Raw genomic sequence first — 22,275 nt, forward strand, 5'->3', positions numbered from 1 at the left:
AATGCTGTGAAACATTGTGAAGAGTCATCTTTTGATCTGTTCCTCTCAGTGTAAGCCACCGCCTGTGCACATTCCCCCGATGAAAGACTGCTGTTGTGGTAGAGAGATGGATGGATGTGATGAACTCATTTATTATTCAGACCTCAGTGTGTCTGAAGAGGGACAACAGGATGGCAGCACAGGGAGGCAGAGAAAGGGCTGTGGTTACTAATGAGGCTTTATCACAATGATACAACCTTCCTCATGCATCTTTCATACAAAGACCTGCATAAGTGCACAAACAGGAGCGAGGCTGTGTGATGCATTGTTGCGTGTCCTGGCATTAATGATGTGTGTAATAGCCATGAGACGGCCAGACGCTTCGACAGTGTGATACTTGGCAACGTAGCGTTCGAAAGGTTGTTAATATGTGGGGACAAACACTTGACGTCACACGAAGAGTCTGTTGTTTCTCAGCTGCTCAGAGTGTTTTTCTTTTAATACTTAGAACAAGAACATCTTGTTCAGCACATACAAAACATCTTAGATATTTATACAGTAGGAAAAAAATAAATACAGAAGTAAAACATCTTCCAAACAGATGATCATCACAAATGATCATCACATACAGTATTTACATCATGTACAACCTCTTACAGGTACAAGTTGTAGGGACAATTATGACTTTAAATTACTAGATTAGTCTGGTAATATTTTATTTTGTAGCAAGAAATAATCTAACCTTCAATCTGTGAAGAAACAAGCCTGATTGTGTTTTTCTTATTGTCTTAAAATCCCATCTGTCTATCAATAATTTCCCACCTCCAAAGCCCATTTGTTCCACTCAAGAATATATATGTTTTAAAGCCGGTCAAGTTTCAATGTCGATAAAAGTGAAAGTCACCCATCCGAATAGTCCCTAAAAGTATCTGATAATAGATGTACTTCAGTATCAAAAGTACAAGTAAAAGTAATCTATTTATTTGTATCTATATACTTACAGAGGATAACTATTGACCGATCATCGTATCCAATCTTCAGCATTTTTTTGATTATCAGAATCTGTTTTTTAATCCACATGTTGATAAAATAAACTCAAATGGCTCTGATGCAGCATGCAATCTGCAAAGTAACCAGTAACTAGTTATCAAATACATTTAGTGGTGTAAACAGTAAAATTAAAAGTAGAAGGTATGGTAATTAACAGAACCTGCGTTGTTATTAAGTTTTTAGAAAATGTTGCTCAAATGGGTCAATAGCGAATTTGTTGGAGGCAACTGCTGACGATGTTTGTTGGATCTTAAACTACAGTGTGTGTAAGTTAATGGAAATCAATGTACAACTGTGTAACTCACTGTTTGGACAATAATGGAGCTCTTTTGATCAGATGAACAAGATATATCTGGTGTTGAATACAAATGGTAATACTTATTAGTAAGATCGATTCATTGTTGGTTTTAGTCTTTTATGTTGACAATAAGAGAAAGATGAAATATCTCCGTCCTCATGCTGTGATTTCATGGAACAAACATGAGTTATAGAATTGAATTCTCTCCAGTCTTCTGTCGTAATATTGTGATATGATTAAAATAAGACACTTTAGATATTCAGTATGTTGGCCCTGTTGTTTGCTCTGTGAAGACATGTTAATTTGCGACTCTTGAGCAGAAGCAGACTCTATGTGCAGTTTGTACTTTCAGAGGTTTTGTAGAATGTGGTCTAGATTTGAAGCCTCTTCATCCTGATGGCAGCCTCTCATCCATGATACATCCCCATCTGCCAATCTCATCAGTTCATCAGCATGTAAACATGGTAAACACACGTTCAGTGTGTAACAGCCCACAATGAAGGCATATGGGTGAAATGCTATGTTGTAAGTGGTGAATAAGTCATTTAGTCATTTGTTATAACAAGGTTCCACATGTTCTCACTCGACAGGGTTACAGATGGTTCTCATGTCGGTGAGAACGATGCTTCTGTAGCTGTGCTCCAGTCCCTCCATGAACTCCAGGTAGTTGCTGAACTTGAAGCCTTGGATTGGCTCCTCCTGCAGGCAAAAAGGAAGAAGTGTGAGAGTTTGAGTAATCATCATTTTATAAAAATTAAAGGGACATTCCACCAATCTTTTGACACATTAAAAATCAGTCAACTTGTCATAGGGAGTGCTAATTATGATGTCGAGAAGTTAGACAAAATAGAGAGCCAAAGGTCACGCCCCTTCCGAGGGACCTCATGGGATATTATTTTGGAAAAAAATACATATAGTGGTCAGTGGGGAGTGACAAATAACTTTTTGATCACGTTTGAGTTGTGCCATGAATCACACATATGATGCTTTGATTAATTAAAAAGATAATTTTCCAAGCCAAAGAAGTCTCAGTTTGTCGTAATTTAAGTAAAATATCATCTAGTTTTGTGTTAAACCGCTCAGAGAACTGCATCGTCTCACTCAATACACGTCACCAACACCAACATGGCCGCCATCTCAGCACAGAAAAAGTACTAAAAAAGGTGAAAATCACAATAAATCTGGTCATATTGACAAGTGCAGTTATGTGAAAGGGTAGATACTCAGTTCTGTGAGCTGCTAATATACAGGAGCAGCTCTACAATGTTTAAATTAAGGGTTTTGGGGAGCGTTCAACTAGATGACGTCACAAACATGACTGATGGCTGTGTAGTCTTTATAATTACGTATTTTCACAGTCTTATAATTCTTTAGTTTTATGACAAACGGTGACTGTATTGACTTGGACAATTATCTTTCAAATTGATAAACATCACATGTGTAGTTCATGACACAACTCAAAACAGGATCAAAAAATGATTTGTCTCTCTCCATTCACTACCAAGGAAACTGCAAGTGAGTTCGCTCTCTATGACTTTGATGATGTCACGGAGGTGAAAGTATCAGTGTTGAAAAGAAAAATTAATTCATGTTGCGTAACAGAATCATTTTTTCTGTTATCTTTTCCATCACTGAGTGACCCCTCAGTTTTATCTTTGGTCCTCTGTGAGGGTGAAGGTACAGGTGTGCAGATGGATAATGGTTTTGTTATTAATGCAGAAGGTGGCGTACTTCATTATCATTCATTTTGTAAGGAAGTGAAGTGTGAATAATTCGATATAACCTTTTTTATGAAAATACTTTACATCCAATCTATTTCAAAGTCACAGGAAATCAAATTAAATCTCTGGGAATCAAATGCTGCACCGTGCCAGGAAACAACATCCTTGCTTAGCGTGCAGGTAATGAGGTTCTACGTGTCAGAACAGCAAAACAACATCTTAATAAGTACAACACACGGGTTCAAACATAACAAGAGGTGTCGTAATATGAAGCGATAACTTCACTGTAGGAAGAAGAATCCAACCACACACAGGAATATTTTGTTGGCTTATTTGTTCAGTAATATTTTGTTTTGGCTGTCATAATTACTGCCTGAGCTGCAGTACGCATCCGCCATGACACCACTGAACCTCATGGGCAATGCAAACTCAGCATCAGAGCAAATAACAGTGACTGTGTGCATTATGTTGCGAGTGGCATCACCAATTAGAAGCCTGAGAAAAGCTGCACCCAGAAGACTCGACGTATTCAGAATACCAACACACAGCCAACACCACGATTTCACCCTCCGTCAGTCTCCAGGCCAAGGCCTTTAAAAAAAAAAACTACCACCGTTTAATGACTTCTGCCACTTGTCAGCACCCCTAATTTTTCTTTCAGCAAGTTGCAGAATGTGTTTTTGTAGAATCTAATCATGGTTTTGTTTTGACAGGTAAATAACACTGACAAGGACATGAAGCAGGGAGAACACGCTCAATCCTAAAACAACAATTTAAAGTTTGGAGACTCATCCTGATAACTTGAAACACTAGAGTCTCCCAACCTGGAGGCTGGGACACGACAAAGTAGTCACAAAAACTAATCTGAGGGGTGACAAGATTAATAACAGGATGGGAGAGAGCTCCTGCTTTTATAAAAACGTATGTTTGTTCTTTAGTGTAATCCAATAGATAGAGGACAATGTCAGTCTGTCAGACATTGAACATTGGTTCAGACATCTCAGGGATGAATCCTACTGACTTCAGTGATGTTAGCAGGCTGTCAATAGCCTTTAACTTGCTGTGCCTACGTACAACCTTAAAATGCAGTTAGCGTGGCTGAAAACTTTTAGTTTTGTTGAGTTGAATGGGACTTTAAAGTGGAAAGAAACAACTTCAACTACCTCAGCGTATCCAAGTGGTATTATTGTTGGCACAAAGACAACTGGATCGCTTTTGATTTTCCTCAGAGCGTAGGAAAGCTGCCATCAACACAGGATACACTGCACTTTCCCGGGATAAAACATTCAACACAATTTTGGAAATAGAAGAGAAGAAAGAAGCATGTTCACTGAAGAGTTGAAGTAAAGTTGGAGTAATATGGAGTTAAAATATAGCTATTCTGCTGTTTGCTTTTTGGTGATGGGGGGGGGGGGGAGAGAAGAACAAAACAGGGGGAAAAGTTAATTCCTTCATTTAGCAGATACGGTTGTGATGTAAATCTAGCCTTCAAAAAACCAATGGCGTCATTATTCTATAGCCATTACAAGGTGCAATCAACATTTACTGTACTTCAAAGTGATAAAGCAAAAAATGTGTCCATTGCCAGTTTAAATTAAGAAGAACATGCTTTGGCTAAAATGTTCAGTGACAGTGACATGAAACATTTCTGCTTCTTATTACAAAACAAGCCAAACATTTTAATAAAGGGAAAAATCCAAGGCACTCTTCTGGCAAAAATGTTCAAAAGCCTTTTTTTAAATGGCCATTTCATATTGAAATTCTTAAAAACACTGACAATGCTTGTGAGAAAATGAGCTGAGTGGCAACCCACACGTAACAGCACAAGTAGCCTCGGGCCATTGTCAATGTTTCTCAGAATTTCAGTATGAAATGGCATCTAAATAAAGGCTTTAAAATGTTTCTGCCAGAAGAGTGCCTTGGATTTGCCTTCTTTTTGAACTTCAGTGTTCCCGACCAAAGAGCAGCTTCATCACATTTTGTTTGAACTTAAAACTTGTGACTTTTGCTTTCTGACAAGCCAAAAAGTTTCGGGAAAAAGTGGCTTACACCATCCCTCCAGAGCTTGATACAATCAGCATATAATGCTTCATTCATTTCCTGAGATCACTGGTTTCCAGACTTGTTTGCTTGTGATCCACTTATACAAAGAAATGTCTACTTGTGATGTCTGAGTTGGTCAATCAAATAGTGATTTTGCCTGCCAGAGGGTTTTGCCTGAATAGTTTTTGGATGCTTGAAGAGATACCACTATCCAGTATATTACAAAAAACACAAGATTATCGAAACGTATACCCAGATTACGCATTTCTCTGCTCTATCTACTACTCTGTAAATCATCTCAGTAGCCCTTGGATTCATCTCATGACCCCTTGTGGGGATGCTTTAGGATAAAGGATTACGGTAATATCGTTCGTCGAGAAAAACCACAAAGGAGAGAAGTACAAGGTGAAGAAATAGATTTAGAGCAAATGGTGCCATAGTTATTATTTAAAGGGAGCAAATGGTGACTACAGAGAGGTGATCGCTCAGAGGAGGAGAGTAACGTTAGGAAGAAATGAGTCTCAGTCTGATGGAGGACTTTGCTCCTCAGATTCCAAGAAGCAATGAATTACAACATAAAACAGTTTACAAGAGAAAAATCTCACTTTAATTACATGGTATTATAAATCAGAGCTCACATTCGGGACTAATTTGATATACTGGTGTTAATAAAGTGTATTTTTATTGCAAGCAGTACCAGCCACATAACTAAATCTATTAAATCCATATTTTGTCGGTGTGAAGTCCTGTAACCCGGGCAGATGGTATATATGTGTATGTGCTTCTTATCAAAACATAAGAGCACAGCAAGCATAGAAACTCTTCCAATGGATCTTGTCGGACTTGTCAGATTCTTTATTTCAGCCAAGATTTGTGAGATTAATCCTGAAGAAACATCCAAAGTAAACTTGCTCAGCCTGTTCATTTATCTCACTGGGAAATGGTTGCTGACACAGTTAAAGCCGTGAAGGAGAGAAGAGATAAGCAGTGGAAATCACTCGGGAGAGTATTTTTGGTCTGTTATTCTCTCTGGGTGAATTAAGGAGGGTGAAAAAAAGGAAGATGCAAAGACGCGAGTTTGTAGGAATTGGTGTCTGACTTCTTAAGTTTAACACCAAATATACGATTCAGCACCACTCAGTCCAATATTTTCATGCTGATCAGGTGACGTGAGCTGCTTAATGTCCCACGTAATCTTCAAGATATATCTGCCATTAGCATTTATGAGATCATTAGGTACGTTAATTAATGCATTAATTACCAGAGATTTCTGCGTTTTCTTAAGCCTGTCGTCACATGACAAATGAGTGGTATTAAGGCTCAGTGTGAGTCGGGGAAGAAGAAATTAGCAGGAATATATCTTTTAAGCTTTCAGAGTATTATTGGTTAGTTAAAAGAAACTCGGTTCACTCTTTTCTTTTCAGTAAGATGTTTAAATTACTTTATTTTTTACAGATTACAGACGTTATTCTTAAAGAAGATGATAAAAAGATGACTTGTCTTCATTGGTTGTATAAAATATTCAAGGTCCGAGAAGTGAAGCTGATGCAGAAGCGCCTTAAACCTGAATTAAAGGTCACTCAGTACTGTGTGATGTGTCCATGTGAAGAGGTTTCAGGTCACATAATACTGCTTTACTAGCACCAAGGAAGAAATATTTATCAATTTATGTCCATGTTATTGGACCTTACAAAAATTAGAAATATGATTTAAAAATAATCCTCATTTAACAATAATGGCTGTTAACTTGCTGTTTTCAAATCTTTTTGTCAGTTTGTGCTTTCTATTACAGCTTACTGTGATCTGTGGTTTCATATGTAGAGTCTCTTCACTTATTTTCTGATCTTTGCATTTGGCTTACATTGTATTTTCTCATCTTATTGATACTATATGATTTTAAATTGTGATATTGCTCTTTTTTGGACACAGGAAGACCAGCAACCACTTCCAGGAAGATCACAGGTTTCCAAATAAAGAATAAAACTCATCATACCTACAGCACGACAGTTTTATGTATGTAATGATGGCTAATTTGTCTCTGAATGCAGTACAACAAAACTGAAGCTTCATTTTCTGTTTAATGTTGCTTCTGAGACAGTGACAGAAATATAATTTGTATCTTTCCGTCTTCTTTTCCTCTCACCACTGCAGCTGAGCTCCATCCAGACTGAATGACTGTAACAAGTCATTTCCCTTTTCAAATTTTAATTTAGATGAAATATTGATATACCCCATAGTGAGACAGGATAAGTACACAGGGGTGAAAGTGTGTGTGTGAATGTTTAAAAAAAATCCTCTAATACTGTATCTGTCAGAGTAAAATACTTCTTCACATTGTTCCCACAGAGAGGAAAAGCAGAGATAAGGCCGTCGGACGCAAACCAGTACGTCTGAAACTTTCAACAGTTCAGCTCAGGACGAGGATTGTGTAAGTTTCTCTCTTACACACACACACTCACACACACAAACATACAGACACACAAACACTCTGTCTCAAAGCTGTCTCTTGCAGCAGTATCTGATGCTACAGCTCATTAGAAGAGCTTCCTCAGATAAAGCCTCCATAACTGATCTTTTATTCACAAAAACTGTCAGTGCCGGCTCATGGCGATGTTAACACCAGAGCTATCAGCCAGAGACAAGACGGATTGAGACGCTTAATGAGTAATGACGACGAGCGCTTCCTGTCAGGCCATGCCTCATTCACAATGCTGCTGTTTAATGTTGCTGTGGATATTAGCAGAAGAACACATCTCTGAGGTCGTGACTTTAGACCTTCTGTGAAATATTCGGGGCCGATTCTAGTTTCAGCGTTCATCTAATATTCACTGAGCAGAACTCACTCAAATGAAAGGCTGCTTTTCATGGTACGTTTCCAGCAAAATATACCAGAGAGGGAAGTTTTGTGAGCAAAATTCCAAAAGTCGATTTGTTATTCATTATGGATGTGACTCATAGAGGACTGCTGAATTTAAAAGGAGAGTTGTGCACTTTAGCAGAGGACTAGATTTAACCTGAGATGCTGTAGAAAAACCCAAATAACCCAAATTAACTCTTGTATTCTTGTCGATGCATCTAATATAATTTTACTGTCAAAAAAAGTTGTATTTGTAACTTATTAAACTGCAGTTTTACTGATGTTACCTTCAGGTATGAACTAAGAGAGTTTGAATTCAAAATTTACAGCCAATCAGATTGTTTGAAGTATCTTAACTTGTGGTCCAGCAGAGGGCACTCTTAAAATTCTGCTTTACCCCTGCCCTGTGCTTATTTTATGTACTGTGTTGTTTTTCTGGTGTCTTTAAAGAACCAAAAAAGAAAGCGACATGTCATCGCCGGTTGAATTAACTGCTAGCATTGGTTAAACTCAAGTTGTCATTTTCTTTAGTCTGTGGCCAGACAGGTAAATTTGGTCTCCAACCTAATGTGAAAGTCCTTAATGAAAGTGTTTTCATTAGATTGAAGCATCAAACTAGGGCTGCCAGGATATTATATTTTCAGTCCACGATTATCATTGTCGAACAAATTGATTCTAATAAAATTTGAAGAAAAAAAATGCCAGCAATCAAATCTATCTTTCAGTTTGTTAACCACCTGTTTTGTCTCTTTTTTGGCAAATAAATTACCCTGAAATTGGGAGTGTAGGGAGGTGGAGAGAGAATCTGGAAACAAACCTGTTCAAAAAATAAAGTGTACAAAAAGAATATTACAAGATTGCGACACCCCAACATAAAACGTGCATTTTAGTTGAATTAGACGTAAACAAATCATAATATCGTGAAAAATACAAATAAAATGTAAGTGAGCTAAAATAACAATAAAAATTAGATGTAATAGATCACAGAAATGAAGGACTCGAGCAAGGACAGCTGTGGTGATTGTATTCTCATGACAGTGTAGACTCTAGATGAGGCTGTTTGTCGACTAGCTGAGCTGCCATACTCAATGGCAATGGCAACAAATCTGAGGATACACCTGAGGTCACACAAGCTACTGCAGTTGTATGAAAATATAAAGACTTCACTGAAGGGTTAGATACTCTCTCTGACCACTGACGGATGGACATCCCTGCCCACAGGTGCTTTTGTGACAGTCACAAAACACTGTACTGATACAACACTGTATCTTAGGCTCATGCATCACCTTATACAGGTCAATTAATCAGTCAACTACTGGATTCATTGTTTGTCTTTTTTTTTTTTGTTAAAAACCCAAACAGTCTGGTTCCAGCTTTGCCAATGTGAGGATTTTCTACCTTTGTAAATTGTATGTGTTTTGGGTTAAGACTTGGTTGGTTAGTCACATAAAACAAGACATTTGAAGACGTCACTCTCGGCTGTGGGGTTTATAATGGGCATTTGTTTTCCCTGACATCTTGTAGACAAATGATTGGTTGATTATTAAAGAACAATTTGTCAGAGTATTCAATAATGAAAAACTCTAAAAGTTAGTTGTAGTTGTACCTTGTTACCTTGAATATTTTGAATTCTACAACACTGAAAGAACCGTCATCAATATGCGAGTCTCTCTTTCTGACCACAGTTACATTCAGACTATTTTACACAAACATGAGGCCACCTTTAGCTTTAAAGGTTGAACACACACAAAGGTTGTATATAAAATATGCTGCAGAGCTAAAACTCTACTAAAACTCCATCTCACCTTGAGGAACACCTGCAGCTCCTGGGACTGTGTTTGCTGCAGGATGTCTGGCTGCAGGTGTTTGAATATGGCCACGCACATGTAGACCTGGTAGTCAGGACCCATCACCACACAGGTGGAGATGTAGTGGCAGATTTCAGTCCAGTCCAGATAGTTCCAGAAACACTGAGTCAACCAGTGGAGGCACATCTGTGGGAAGAAAGACAAAAGATCTCCCTGTTACTGAGAGTAAACCTTCCAACTATTACTAATTCATGTGTGACCAAGTCTCATTCGTTCACATTTAATACAGGTGAAAGAAATGTAGACCTCAATTACACTGAATGATCCACTTGATGCTGCTGACAAGTGATGGATCATGTTTCAGGCTATTATTGCTCTGCTTATTATAAATCAAATATGTCATTATAAATGTCTCTCACCTTAGTCGCCCATCAATATTCACCCTCTCTGCAATATACTTTATCTATTAAAGATATAGAATAGAATATATTCTATAGAATTAAAAATAACTACGTCCATGTCTGAGTTTGCGTTGTGTTTCTGAGCTCACGCAGTGTTCTACATTTTTACATTTTATTTAAATCAGTATAAATAATCACATGTAAACATAACTATAAAGAGCACAAGATCAAAGCCAGTAAATTATGAGCTAACAAAGGATAAAAAGTACATGTACAACACTTACATCTCGACCAGGAGATGACCAGAAAAAGAGTTTTACCAGCAGGCTACAAGTCTAAACGTTCTGGCATCTACTGTATGTGGATACCACTTGACATGCACCAAACACTGTTTAAGAAATGTTCACAGACGAGATAATGTTGTTAAAGTTACGTTTACTCTTATTCACCAACTTCCTTAGTCACTCTCTGACTCTCTTCCGGGAGTTGTAGCAACAGGAGACCAAATGAATACGATAAAATTCGGATTAGGACTTCTCTGGGTTTGATCATTGTTGGAAACATTTAGGATTATGTAAGTGCACAGCTCAACAAAATATATAACAAAGGTTGGGTTATTTTTAGACATTTTAATGCAGAAATGTGACATATTAGATCTTTAAGTCAAACTATTGTTTTTTTTCTATCTGTACATGGCTCATGACAGGTCTAAACCACACATAAATGTCATTTGTACAACGATTACAGTAAGTAAAGGGAAAATTTGTCAATTCTCTGAAATCACTCAGTCGAGAACAAATCTTAAGAACAAATCTGTTTGAATGAGTGGTTCTTACATGAGGTCAAATGTGTAGGTTGACTTTGAAAAGGGTTTTTAAATTGTACTTTTACAGAGACATTCATGCCTCAATTATCATATGCTTTTAAGTAGCCTTGTTCACATGGAAACATGATATAATACAGTATGCATTGTATAATAGAGTTCATCTAAAGCTTTAACCCCTTCTCGTTACATTTACATGACAGACATTATGGAAAACAATGTATTTTTCACCAACCTGTCCACTCAAAGAATGGTTTAACAACCTGAGCTCACACAGCTGAATGTTCACGCTCTATTCTATACATCTGGACGTCTACATTTACTTCATTTGCTGACTCTGCTTTATCAGCTTCTCTAAATTAATCTTTCTGGGAACATGTTTACTTTGAGAGTGAAAAATGATAACTCACAGCAGTCTTGAATATTGAGGTGGGATTAGGGGACGAAGAAACAAGGAGATGCATGCTAATATTTATTTTTCAAAGCTGATGACTAAGGTGAGATCAGTGATGCAGTCGTTCTGCAAAGTGTTTCTGTTCTCTTTGAAAAAAAAAAAACAAAGTGCTACAGCATCTATTAAAGTTCGAGGGTCTATTTTTCTTAGTAAGGACAAAGAATTGATTTAAATCAAGACAGAGCTTATATTCAGAGCAGTTTAGGTCCTCTGACTGTCAACCATTTTGTTCTGCACTCAATTGTAGCTGATTTGTCCAACTGATCATAAACCCACGTGAGCACACGCTCATGTAATATCGAATTAGTCTCGCAGCACTCTCTCTGAAGTTTGCTGAAAATGGAAATTCAGGTTACAAAGTTCAAAAGGTAGAACTATTATAATTCAAGACATTTTAAAGGGTATTTTGCAAGATGAAACATATCGAGACTCGGGCTGCATTTTGCCCTCAGAGATGTTATTTAAGTGCTTCTGAAAGCATTAAACTGTTTTACCAACGTTTTGATGTGATGTGAATTGCACCATTTGAGCCTTGACAGTTATATCACAACTGAAAAAACTTCAGTCTGCAAGGTCAACATAACTGCCAATCCATCATGGAGTAGTTGGTGAATAATGCTACAAACAGCATTTTTCATGAAAGCTTGGTGGAAACTAAATGCATGATCATGAAAACAAGCGACCTGGGGTTAAAAGACTGGCTGTGCTAGCAGCCCTGTGAGGCTGTACAAAAGCACTGCGGTGCTTTGAACTGAACGCTAACACCCGTATGTAACATGCTCACCTAGGACAACCCTAATAGGTTGATGTTAAGCAGGAATAATGTTTACTATGTTCAGTGTCTTAGGTGAGCATGTTAGCATGCAGAACAGCATTTGCTCGTTATCACTAAACACAAAGTACAGCTGAGCCTGATGGGAATGTCATTTGTTTCGGAAGTATTTGATCATAAACGGAGAGAGTTAACACCTCCAAGTCTGAGGCCATAGCCTGAGATGGACAGGAGGATCACCAAAGTCATAAGGATTCATCTTCTGTGCACCATGGATATGTGTGCCTAATTTCATGACGTTCCTTTTAATAACTGTTGATATATTTTATTAAAAGCCACAAAAGTCAACCTCATGGTGACCCTACAGGGAAAGTCAGGGGTTCACCAAAGTTATTAGGATTCATCCTCTGGGGAACCTGAATATCTGTACACAATTTAATTTCAATCCATCACATAGCTGCTGAGATATTTCAATCTGAATTAAAGTGTTGCACCAACATTAACATCCCCAGAGCTGTGCTGCAAGAATGGCTAATAAAAGGACAGCATGCTAAAAATTGTACAAGTCCTCTGAGTGCACAGCCTCATGTTGAAGCAAGGATTTGATAAATGTGTCATGGTCAGTAAAATCTATTCTCTGTGTGACTGAACTCTGCTGTTCCTGATCATGATTTGACTGCAGTCAGTAGCTGTGAGTCTGATAGAGCTTCACACTCCTAAATCCAGTTTTTAGGAGTAACATTCCGATCATTCAACAGATAACAAACAGTGCTCACACTACGTTTTAAGTAACTGTCATACCAATTATTAGTCACTGTGTTCACTAACAACACAAGTCTGCTCAAGCTCCACTTACACTCCGTAAACACATTTGATTATTACCACCGCCTCTTCAGCTATACTCTAATGAAAACACTGGCATCCTGAATTGTGTGTTGTGATAAAAACAAGTAAAGCTGGATCCATGCTGCCTTTTTTTAAACCTGCAGGCAGATAAACAAGTACGCATACAGTACTTTCTGTGACTGTAAACTAGGGACTATAAATCCCTTCAAGGTCTTTCCAAGAGCACCTCTTTTTCTGAGAGTGACAAAATGTGCTTTCCTCTGTAGTTAGTGTTCCTGTGAGCTAAAACTCAGGGGGCAAAGGTGACTGAGACTACATTCTCACAGTATTCTTTACTTAATTTCCCGTCTGCCATCAACAGGTTTTCAGAGCCGCTATTAATCTGAGCATGTCAGGTCATATCACCCTGCTCGTCAGGAGTGTTTTAGTTTTATGTAGGATTTACAAACTCATTGAGAGCTAGTCCATCAATTGATTATTCTGACTGGCAAAATAAGTGACAACTATTTTTAAAATCAACTGTTAATTAGTTGTCAATTCAAGCATTTTTTTAGGCAAAAATGCAAAAAAAATAAAAGGGAAAAACAGCTGTCTAAATATGTTTGGATTTTTGGATTTTTGATGGTTGATCGGACCAAACAATACATTTGAAGACATCATCTTTGACTTAGACGAAACTGATGGATATTTTCTCTATCTTTGGAATTTTTTAAATAATCAGCTGATCAATTAATAATGGAAACTAGAAGAGGGGACTCAGAGTGCAGATTTCTGCCAGGCTTATAGTTAAGATGACAGCAAAGACCATCTTGTGTCTTGCCTAACTTTAGTGGATCATGACATATTGTATTTGAAATTAATCTGCAGATTCTTCAGTTCAAGATGAGATCAAATATTTCTATGGAAGTACAGATGTGGCTTGTCACAGACTAGATAAGCCTTGTTATAGTCTAGCTGATTTCTAAAAATGCCCTCTGCTGTGTTGTAATGCATATCGTAAAATGGCGAATACTGCTGAAAAGACGCAAGTCTATGATACGCTTATAAGGACATTTTTAAATGTTTGATTGATTCACACACACACAACCCGCTCTTAACGTACTGAAATATGGCACGGATTCATCTGAAAGGTACTCAGGAGTGCAGATGTAATTTGGTTGGGTCCCCTATAAAGTACAAAGTGTCCCTCGCTTAAACAAGATTCCAAACTGAAGCACTTGTTCATCACTTGTGGCCCCTACTGGCCATTTAAGAGTAGTGAAAAGTCAGCATCAATGGCAGAGTAAAGTATTCTGCTGATCGGTCCAGACAGATACACACACATACACACGACTGAATGCATGATCGATAATAACTGTTGCAGCGCTGCACTCATGCAAAGGGTTGTTTCCCATTTGGGACATGTGAACCACACACCTCATGTTTCTTCATATAATTAACCCATTTATCCTTCACCTACCTCAGGTCTCTGCTCACACTGAGGAATGCTCCAGTTTAAATGTCTCTTTCTGTCACACATACTCCTATTCTCTAGGCAGTCTGACTGTTTCAAATACTTAAATGTTCTGGAGATGGATTTTAACACACACAACCTGTACTGTATGAATGTCAGAGGTGTATAATGCTTCATTTCCCACTGCTGCGTTGTCAGTCTCTCAAAGCTCAAACTTTTGGAACAGATATTTCCATTTCTGACTGAGGAACAGGTGCCCATTATTGCCTTGAAGAGTGACGAGATGAGCTGAATGTTAACGTTTTACTCCACCCTGGAGACGGCGAGTTCAGATCTTTGATGCAAATGCGGAGTCTTATAAGCGCCGGTGCTGCAGTACATTATGTGAGCCTCAACTGTCAACTACCGACACACAGAAGACAGCATCAAACATAAGAGGATTCAAGGTGAATCTACCCTTTTCTGCTACCACACCGTTTGTGTGAGACATCTGTTTCAAAAGAATAAAGAGCTGAGGAGCAAAGATCTGACTTTTCAACTGCTTTGTCAAAGAAAAAGATCGACCGTCAAAGGCGTATTTTGGTGTTTTGAAGTTGACTGAAGTCAAAGCAAAATAAAAATGGAAGACATTCGTAGGGCAACTAAAAGTGTGGTTGTATGAGCTTTGAACACAGTATTTTGGGATCTTACTGACATCGTTAATGAATTACTTTTATTCAATTATTCATTTAACAGTTAAACAAGAAACAAAGTGGGCTGCTGAGTCTTTTGGTGTCAGTATAAATTCAGTAATCTTCAAAAAAAAATTCACAAATCTAATCCAAATTCAGTTCCTTTTATTTCCTCCATCAGTAGTCGTGACTGTGCTTTACTGATCTAAATGGGAATTATAATACAAAGACAGAAAAGTAAGAATTAGACTAATTTTCTGCAGTATAAACAGAACTTGGTGTCTTTGAAGCTTCATCATTCTGACTCAAACTTTGTGTCATTCTATAATTTTATAGAAACAAATAGAAGTAGTTCAAGCTCTAAGCCGACTGGATAATTTAACAATGTGGACTTTTTAAAAAAAATTGCAGGCTCAGTTTTCTTCCAGGTCCTTTTGCGTTCATTATCATGTCTGGTGTGAAATCAGTTTTAGTTGTACTTTTTCTAAGTATTTGTTGAATAGTTTTGATTTATATTTGATAATGTAAGTGCATAAAGCAATGCATGTCATGTCCTGTCATATTTGTGGTGGATATTTTGGTGCTTGGTGTCATTTCTTTTTTCTGTTTGTGCTTACAGAGGTGCATGGAGAGGCTGGGCGGAGCTTCCCACTACTGGAGCTGCTGTCACACGCTCACCTGCAGCATGTTGGCAATCAGCGCCTGCTGATAAAGCCCTGCTCTTCACGCTACCTGCTGCCAGATGATTTCATCAGTTCGATGTGGTACATGGCTCCAGTTAGATTGTCGTTCTCTATGACTTCTAATTGTTTCGTTTTGTTCTCTTGGAAATCTAATTTACTTTTGTGTTCTCTCTACGATCAGTGTTCACCAGCACGCTGGCTTCCTGTGTTTCCAGCTCCAGCCATTCAGCCCTCCGCACCTCTGCAGCCAGCTGCCTCACTCTGTGCTCACCTGAGTCTCAACTCCCCACGCTACCACCAGCATCACCACGAGCTACCGCACCTCCACCTCCATGCTACCAGACGGGGACTCCGCCTGGGACGCTCAACTCCTTCACTTGCTGAAGAGTTGTGGAATCAATAAATTATTCCTTAACCTACTTCCAGCCTCAGTGTCCACTTTTGGGTCCACTATCTACCAAACCGAGCGTAACAATGTAATGCATATCTGACTTGATTCGGTTTCAGTCTTTGAAGACTGTTACAGAGTGAAGAAGACCCTGGTGGCCAAACTAAAAGCTACTTAAGGTGAACAAAATTCCTCTGTATGGATTATAAACCGTAGTAAACTCTGCAATGTAGAGTTATCCACATGGCAGTTTAAAATCTGTGGTTCTGAACTTCTAGTGCTTGTAAGTGGGCCAAAAAGCCCATTTACATCCCCCAACATCTGGCTTTTGTGTGCAATGTGAATGTGTACAATCTGGATTTACTCCTGGGTCAATTAACCCCTTTAATAGTCACGAGTATTTATCGCCTCTTGATTTCGGTTTCTGGCATTGTGAAAGATGCTAATTGTCGATTATTTGCGTTTTTACCCATGTTTAAAAAAACCTGCATATACACGCTAATTTCCGTGATAATAAATTAAGTAGAAGAACTAAACTTTCAGTCCACATTGACAGTAATAGGTGCCAGTGGAACAAAGACAGAGTGCGACAAAGAGAAAAGCAAACTTCGTCAACAGAAATTTTAAACAAATAAATGTCACAGATGACACACTCATTGGTTAACAATCCTATAACCTGAACTTTGACTGTGTTGCCTAGGAAAACGTCGGATTACGATCAGTTTTGTTCTGAATCTTAGCCCTACAATCTTGCACCAGCTAGCTTCAAGTGAGCAGCATTTTTTCAATCATACCTGTGATGGGGTGAAACCAGATATCCTGAAGGCGGAGTGCACCAGAGGAACTTCAGCTTTCAGTAGCATCTCCACATAGTGAGCCGTGCACCAGTAAATGGGAGGGATTCCTGATTCAGCGACTTCCACAGGAACATGGACCTGTCATGACAAACAAGAGGTTTTTCTCTCAGAACATTTTTAGATTTAAGGTAAAGTTCTTTATCTGTAAATAATAATCATTTTTTGTTTTACCACTTGTAGATTTTCAAATAACAGAAGCATCAATCACGAGCTCCATGTTTTGTATTCAGCACTGATATGGAAATAAAAACAGTCTTGAATACCTGCTTTTATTTTGACTAATGGAAATAGAAACAGCATGCTGCTTTGTGTTCACACAGGTGTGTGATTGTGTGTGTTCTTGCACACATTCCCTTCTAAATTCTCTGCTGCCTCTTAATTATTTGTGCCCTTTCTGTTTTGTGTGGTATTGACTAAATCGACCACATTGTGGAGTTGGAGGCAAACTGCCATGTGGAGAAATTCACCAGCTGCATCTGCATCAAACACAGTGAGAGCACGTAACACACGTTCAGTCGAGTCCAATCGAGCTGTAATTGACTTTGACAAGAGCAACAAGATGACAGAGGTTTGGTATAATGATAGCAAAGCTTAATCTCAGCACCTCAGTTCTCCCTGTCAATTTAAAATGATTGAAACTAAATTTCGTCCCTTATTTTCAGCTATTCTTTATACTCTTAGTTCTTTTTCCCCCCTCATTTATCTCTTTCAGTCAACTTCCTCCACGTACTACTCCTCCTCTTTTTTAAATTTGCTAAAAAAACATCCTGTTTGTTTTTCACCTTGTTGTGAAATGAAGAGAATCAAACAAAAGCCTGTATGTGAATAAAGTTGTAAGGATTCAGCATAGCACTTCATATATTCATGTTTTTCTTTGCTGTAGTCTTGCTGTGACGCTGTGATTGTTGACGTGCTGTGTTTGAAAAAGCCAGGATTAAATGAGGACAAGACGGAGACAGACGTCAAAGCTGTTAACATTTGAAGGTGCATTTTAGATGTGTATGTCAGATGAGACAAGAAAAATCTGGATTTTTACTTGACGTCAGGTTTTAACAGGAGTCCCTCCCTATCTGAAAGCATCACCTCGAGACTAGATGGATGTTTAAAGTCCAATTGTATGGAATTCTATGGGAAAATGACCCTGGCTCTCACTTGATTTATTACCTCAGTAAACACTTTCCTGATGAGTTTATTATCTAGTTTCAAGTCTTCTTCAATACAGAATGATGTTCATTTTGTAAATTATATTTCCATTTAGAGTGAAATACACTCTAAACTAAGCAGGCTATGCTTTACAACGTGGTTAAGACTTGGAATCGTTGAAATTTGATACCGGTACCGATACCCATATTTTGACTTCGATACTGGTTCCTGAACGATTTTCAATATCAATTTTATAAAACCTATTTAACAAAAGATTACATTACACATGAGCCCCATCTCTGGGCATAATCTGGTGTTTTTCCTGCATGCCTCGAGACAGCCAGTCATCAGCACTATTAGATCTTGGCACAACAAGCACGCTGCATGCTTATTGGCTCACTGACACTGGTGAGATGAACTCCTTGGGTATTGAATGATGAGACATACTCGTTAGTATCGAGGCAATTCGGTGGGTGCAATAAAAGTGCTGAAGTTCAACACCCAGCCCTAGGTGTGGCTACCTTGTGATTGACAAGCAGCTACAACCAAATATGGACATGTCTGGCTCCAAAGATGGTGATGGCCATAATGGTAAACTCAAGGTTTCAAAAGTCCCCAAACCACATCATGGGTGACATCATGGTAGATTTGTTCATGGTTCTAACGTGATTTTAGTGTTTAGTGCAAAAGAGAAGATCTCAAGCAAAATCTACAGACTGTTGGGCAGACTCTTTCTTCTTAGCCAGTAATATATTAAAATACAGTCATTAAGACAACAGAGAACGGCCAACAGCGTCTTGTTATTCAATATATAAACAAATGGTATTCCATAAAACCAGATGGGCTTGAAAAATTATAGTGATGTTTATATAAAGTCTAGACATGTAGGACCTGTCTGAGGATCAAAGGCTGATAATCGACTCAAAAAGACTTAGAAGAACACAGGCTGTGGTAGGATATACCAAACCAAACCATTCAGTTTAAGCCCAAACTATCTACAGGTTGTCTGAATTTCAGAGATTTGATTTACTTTGTGCTGAGCAAAGGCATACATGGGAGACTGTTTATCTATAAAGTTCACCTTATGACCCCATAAATGCAGCTGTAAAGTTGGAATTTTACTTCTGTGAAGATGCATGTCTCTGCATATCTACCAGTTGATGTTATGATTAACTGTAGCTCACAAGGGTTCACACTGCAGCTCACACGCACACATTCAAACTCTCAACACATTGTGCAACCTCTGCACATCAAACACGCTGATGAACTCCCTGTTGGGAGGCAGGTGGGAAACAGAAAATGGAAAACAGTCACGAGAATATCTCTGAATGACACCTCCACACTTTACTTACATGCAGATGAAAAACTGTTCCAGACAACAGAGAGGAGCTTACTATACCAATTAAGTGCTTACATTAACTCATTTTAGCACACACTTACCTTTTTTCCCTTTTAAAAGCAATCTCAAACTGTCTCCTGAGTAGCAGCATGTGATCATTTTGTTCAGAATAGTGTGTGAATACCATAACTCTTCACAGACCAAGACAGCAAGAATACATTAACGTAGAAGAATAAGCTGTAGGATGATGCATGACTATTGTGGTCTTTTCAACAGTTTTGCTTCCACTTGATGCACTTAATTGCTGCAAATTTAAATCCTAGCTCTTGCACTTTAAATACCTCGTGCTGTAGTTGTATTTGCACATTCTTATACTCACAGAGGCATGTATGCTTGCTGGCCAGATGAATGCACAGGTAAGCTGAGAGGACAGATTGAGGAGTAAACTCAGAGACCGTTCCATGTCTCCAGCCATGATGAGGAACACTGTGGAGGCCAGCCAGTCGTGGCCTGGATAATCATCCTGCTGAGTGACTGGAGGGCAGAGTTAAAGAGCCAGAAACTAGTGAGTGTTTATCTTACCTTCAAATTAGCCTTTGGCAGCACAGTTTAAATGGTAAGAGCTTTAATCAAGAGAATTTATCATTTTGCATGTAAAAATAAATCTGAGCAGCCTCTGCTTGTATTACGAATTAATGATCTACAGAGCTGCGTGCAGAACAAACTCTGACTAATGTGACTTGACAGATCTTTTCTGGCAACAGCAGGTGGTCGTGAATTAATTCAAACAACAGAATTAATTGTACAAATATTTTAACTCAAAGCTGCAATGAATTTGTTGTATTGTATGTATAATTGTTTTGTATTTTGAAGAATTGGAAAAGATTCCGTTTAGGTGTCACAAGAAACTGAGTCCTTATGTTGTGTTAAATCAAGCGTTGAGCTAATACCACTTTACTGTCAACTGACACCACTGAGTGTCAACCACAGAGCGAGTAATGCTTTGACAGTCAATTAACCCTGATACACCACGCCATTATCTCAGAGCTGAAAAACAGTTTCCTACAGTTAAGACTGCCAAGATTCAATTCTCAGTCTGCAGTATCATTCTGTGGATTTATGAGATGAAAAAAAAGCTTAAAACAAATTAGATTTAGATGGAAATTCATTTTTTTGTGATTTGGGGGTATGTGGAGTCATTTACATTTAGGAGTCAAGTGTATATCCTGTTATAGAAGTTCAGCCAAAATGATTAATTTATTAAAAGATCTTCAACACAATCGGCAGAATAAATGTTGTCAATGTATGTTTCTGCAAACCTCGAATATATTGAATCTTTACATTTCTTTAGGTAAAATGTTCAATTTTACATTGAAACAATGCTGTACTCACTGTCTGGTTATGTTTAGGCACAAAAACAACTTGGTGAGGTTTAGGAAAAGATTATATTTTGGCATTAAAAAACATAGTCTGTTGCCACAAACATGGCAGGAGAATGTCCCAGTGTCTCATTACAAATAGCTGCTGCTTTCACCCTTATTAATGTTGAAACGCCAGTTTGAACAGTGTTCTCTGGCTTGGCAGCTGTCTCACCCAGGTGTAACACCTCCACCTCCTGACTTGAAAGTCAGCTCATACATACATACATGTAATGTGACACATGTACATTTGAATGCATCCGTGGTTTGCAGAAATGTATAATTCCAACATTTTCCTCTGGCTACTGGGCTGAGGTCTCACAGGCAGCAGCTCTGCATTGTGAACACCACATTACAACTCCAATGGTGAGCATAAAAAGTAACACGCTTCCAAACACCAGGGTCACAACACAAAATTTATCTCGTCAAATACATTTTAACAGGGTTATCCAAGCTCTGGAGCATTCACTCTCATTTAGATAATTTCATTCAGAAGCTGCTGGAAGCAAATGACTTCACTGATATGCAGGTCTGAGTCCTGCTCCAGGAGAACTATGGAGCCATTAGTCTCCACTCCAGAAAACAACCCCAGGCTATTGACACCTCTTGCGTTTTACGTCTCTATGCTGAGGTGCTGCCTTTAAACACTGTGAACCTGTAACTTTTGTTTAGGTAGAAGGCACACAGAGGGATGTAGTTTACAATTCAACCTTAAAACATTCACTAGATATAATGTACCAGCATGTAAATATGCTTTACAAACTCAGAAATCATTCAGGTTTCATTAAGGACACAGTATGAGAGTTGGTTAGCTGTCGCGTTGTGTTTTTTTTACCTCATATTTTAATGTTCTTTTCTACAGTACTTTAGTCTGCTTAAGTTGTGTTAATACATGAGCTATAAATACAATTAATTGGTTTAATGACTGGATTAGCCCGCAGTTAAAAACCCATTTCATTACCACCACAGGACACGCTCTTTCTGCCTGACTCACGTCAGATTTTCATTGGCAATAATGTTTGTTTAACAATGAAAACAACAACTCCCATGATCCCATGCTACTTCGCAACATCCTTAAACTACTTCTTTTTTGTTCATTGTTTTGATCGGGGAACCCCTTGATGTAGGAAACACATACTGTGTGTTTAAATCTGTTAATATAGAATATATACTGTATATGTATACAACATATTCAAGAGGAGTCAGAATAGAAGTCACTTTAAAGGGGTAAAGTGACGCATATTTTCCAACTTGCTTGAAATGTGGGAATC

General features: G+C 38.3%; 1 protein-coding gene across 1 annotated transcript in view; it reads right to left on the bottom strand.

Annotated features, from left to right (window-relative positions):
- Positions 1 to 472: 472 nt before the first annotated feature.
- The window catches only part of tbc1d32 (TBC1 domain family, member 32), an 88,818-nt gene continuing 67,015 nt past the window's right edge, over positions 473 to 22,275 (bottom strand). The window contains exons 31-34 of the mRNA XM_073492988.1: positions 19,966 to 20,120; positions 17,042 to 17,182; positions 9,754 to 9,942; positions 473 to 2,026 (exon numbers count right to left, since the gene is read on the bottom strand). Coding sequence (XP_073349089.1) covers positions 1,907 to 2,026; positions 9,754 to 9,942; positions 17,042 to 17,182; positions 19,966 to 20,120 — 605 coding nt within the window. The 3' untranslated portion in view covers positions 473 to 1,906. The remainder of the gene's footprint in view (positions 2,027 to 9,753; positions 9,943 to 17,041; positions 17,183 to 19,965; positions 20,121 to 22,275) is intronic.

Source organism: Pagrus major, chromosome 22, assembly GCF_040436345.1.
Source record: "Pagrus major chromosome 22, Pma_NU_1.0".
Classification (NCBI taxonomy): domain Eukaryota; kingdom Metazoa; phylum Chordata; class Actinopteri; order Spariformes; family Sparidae; genus Pagrus; species Pagrus major.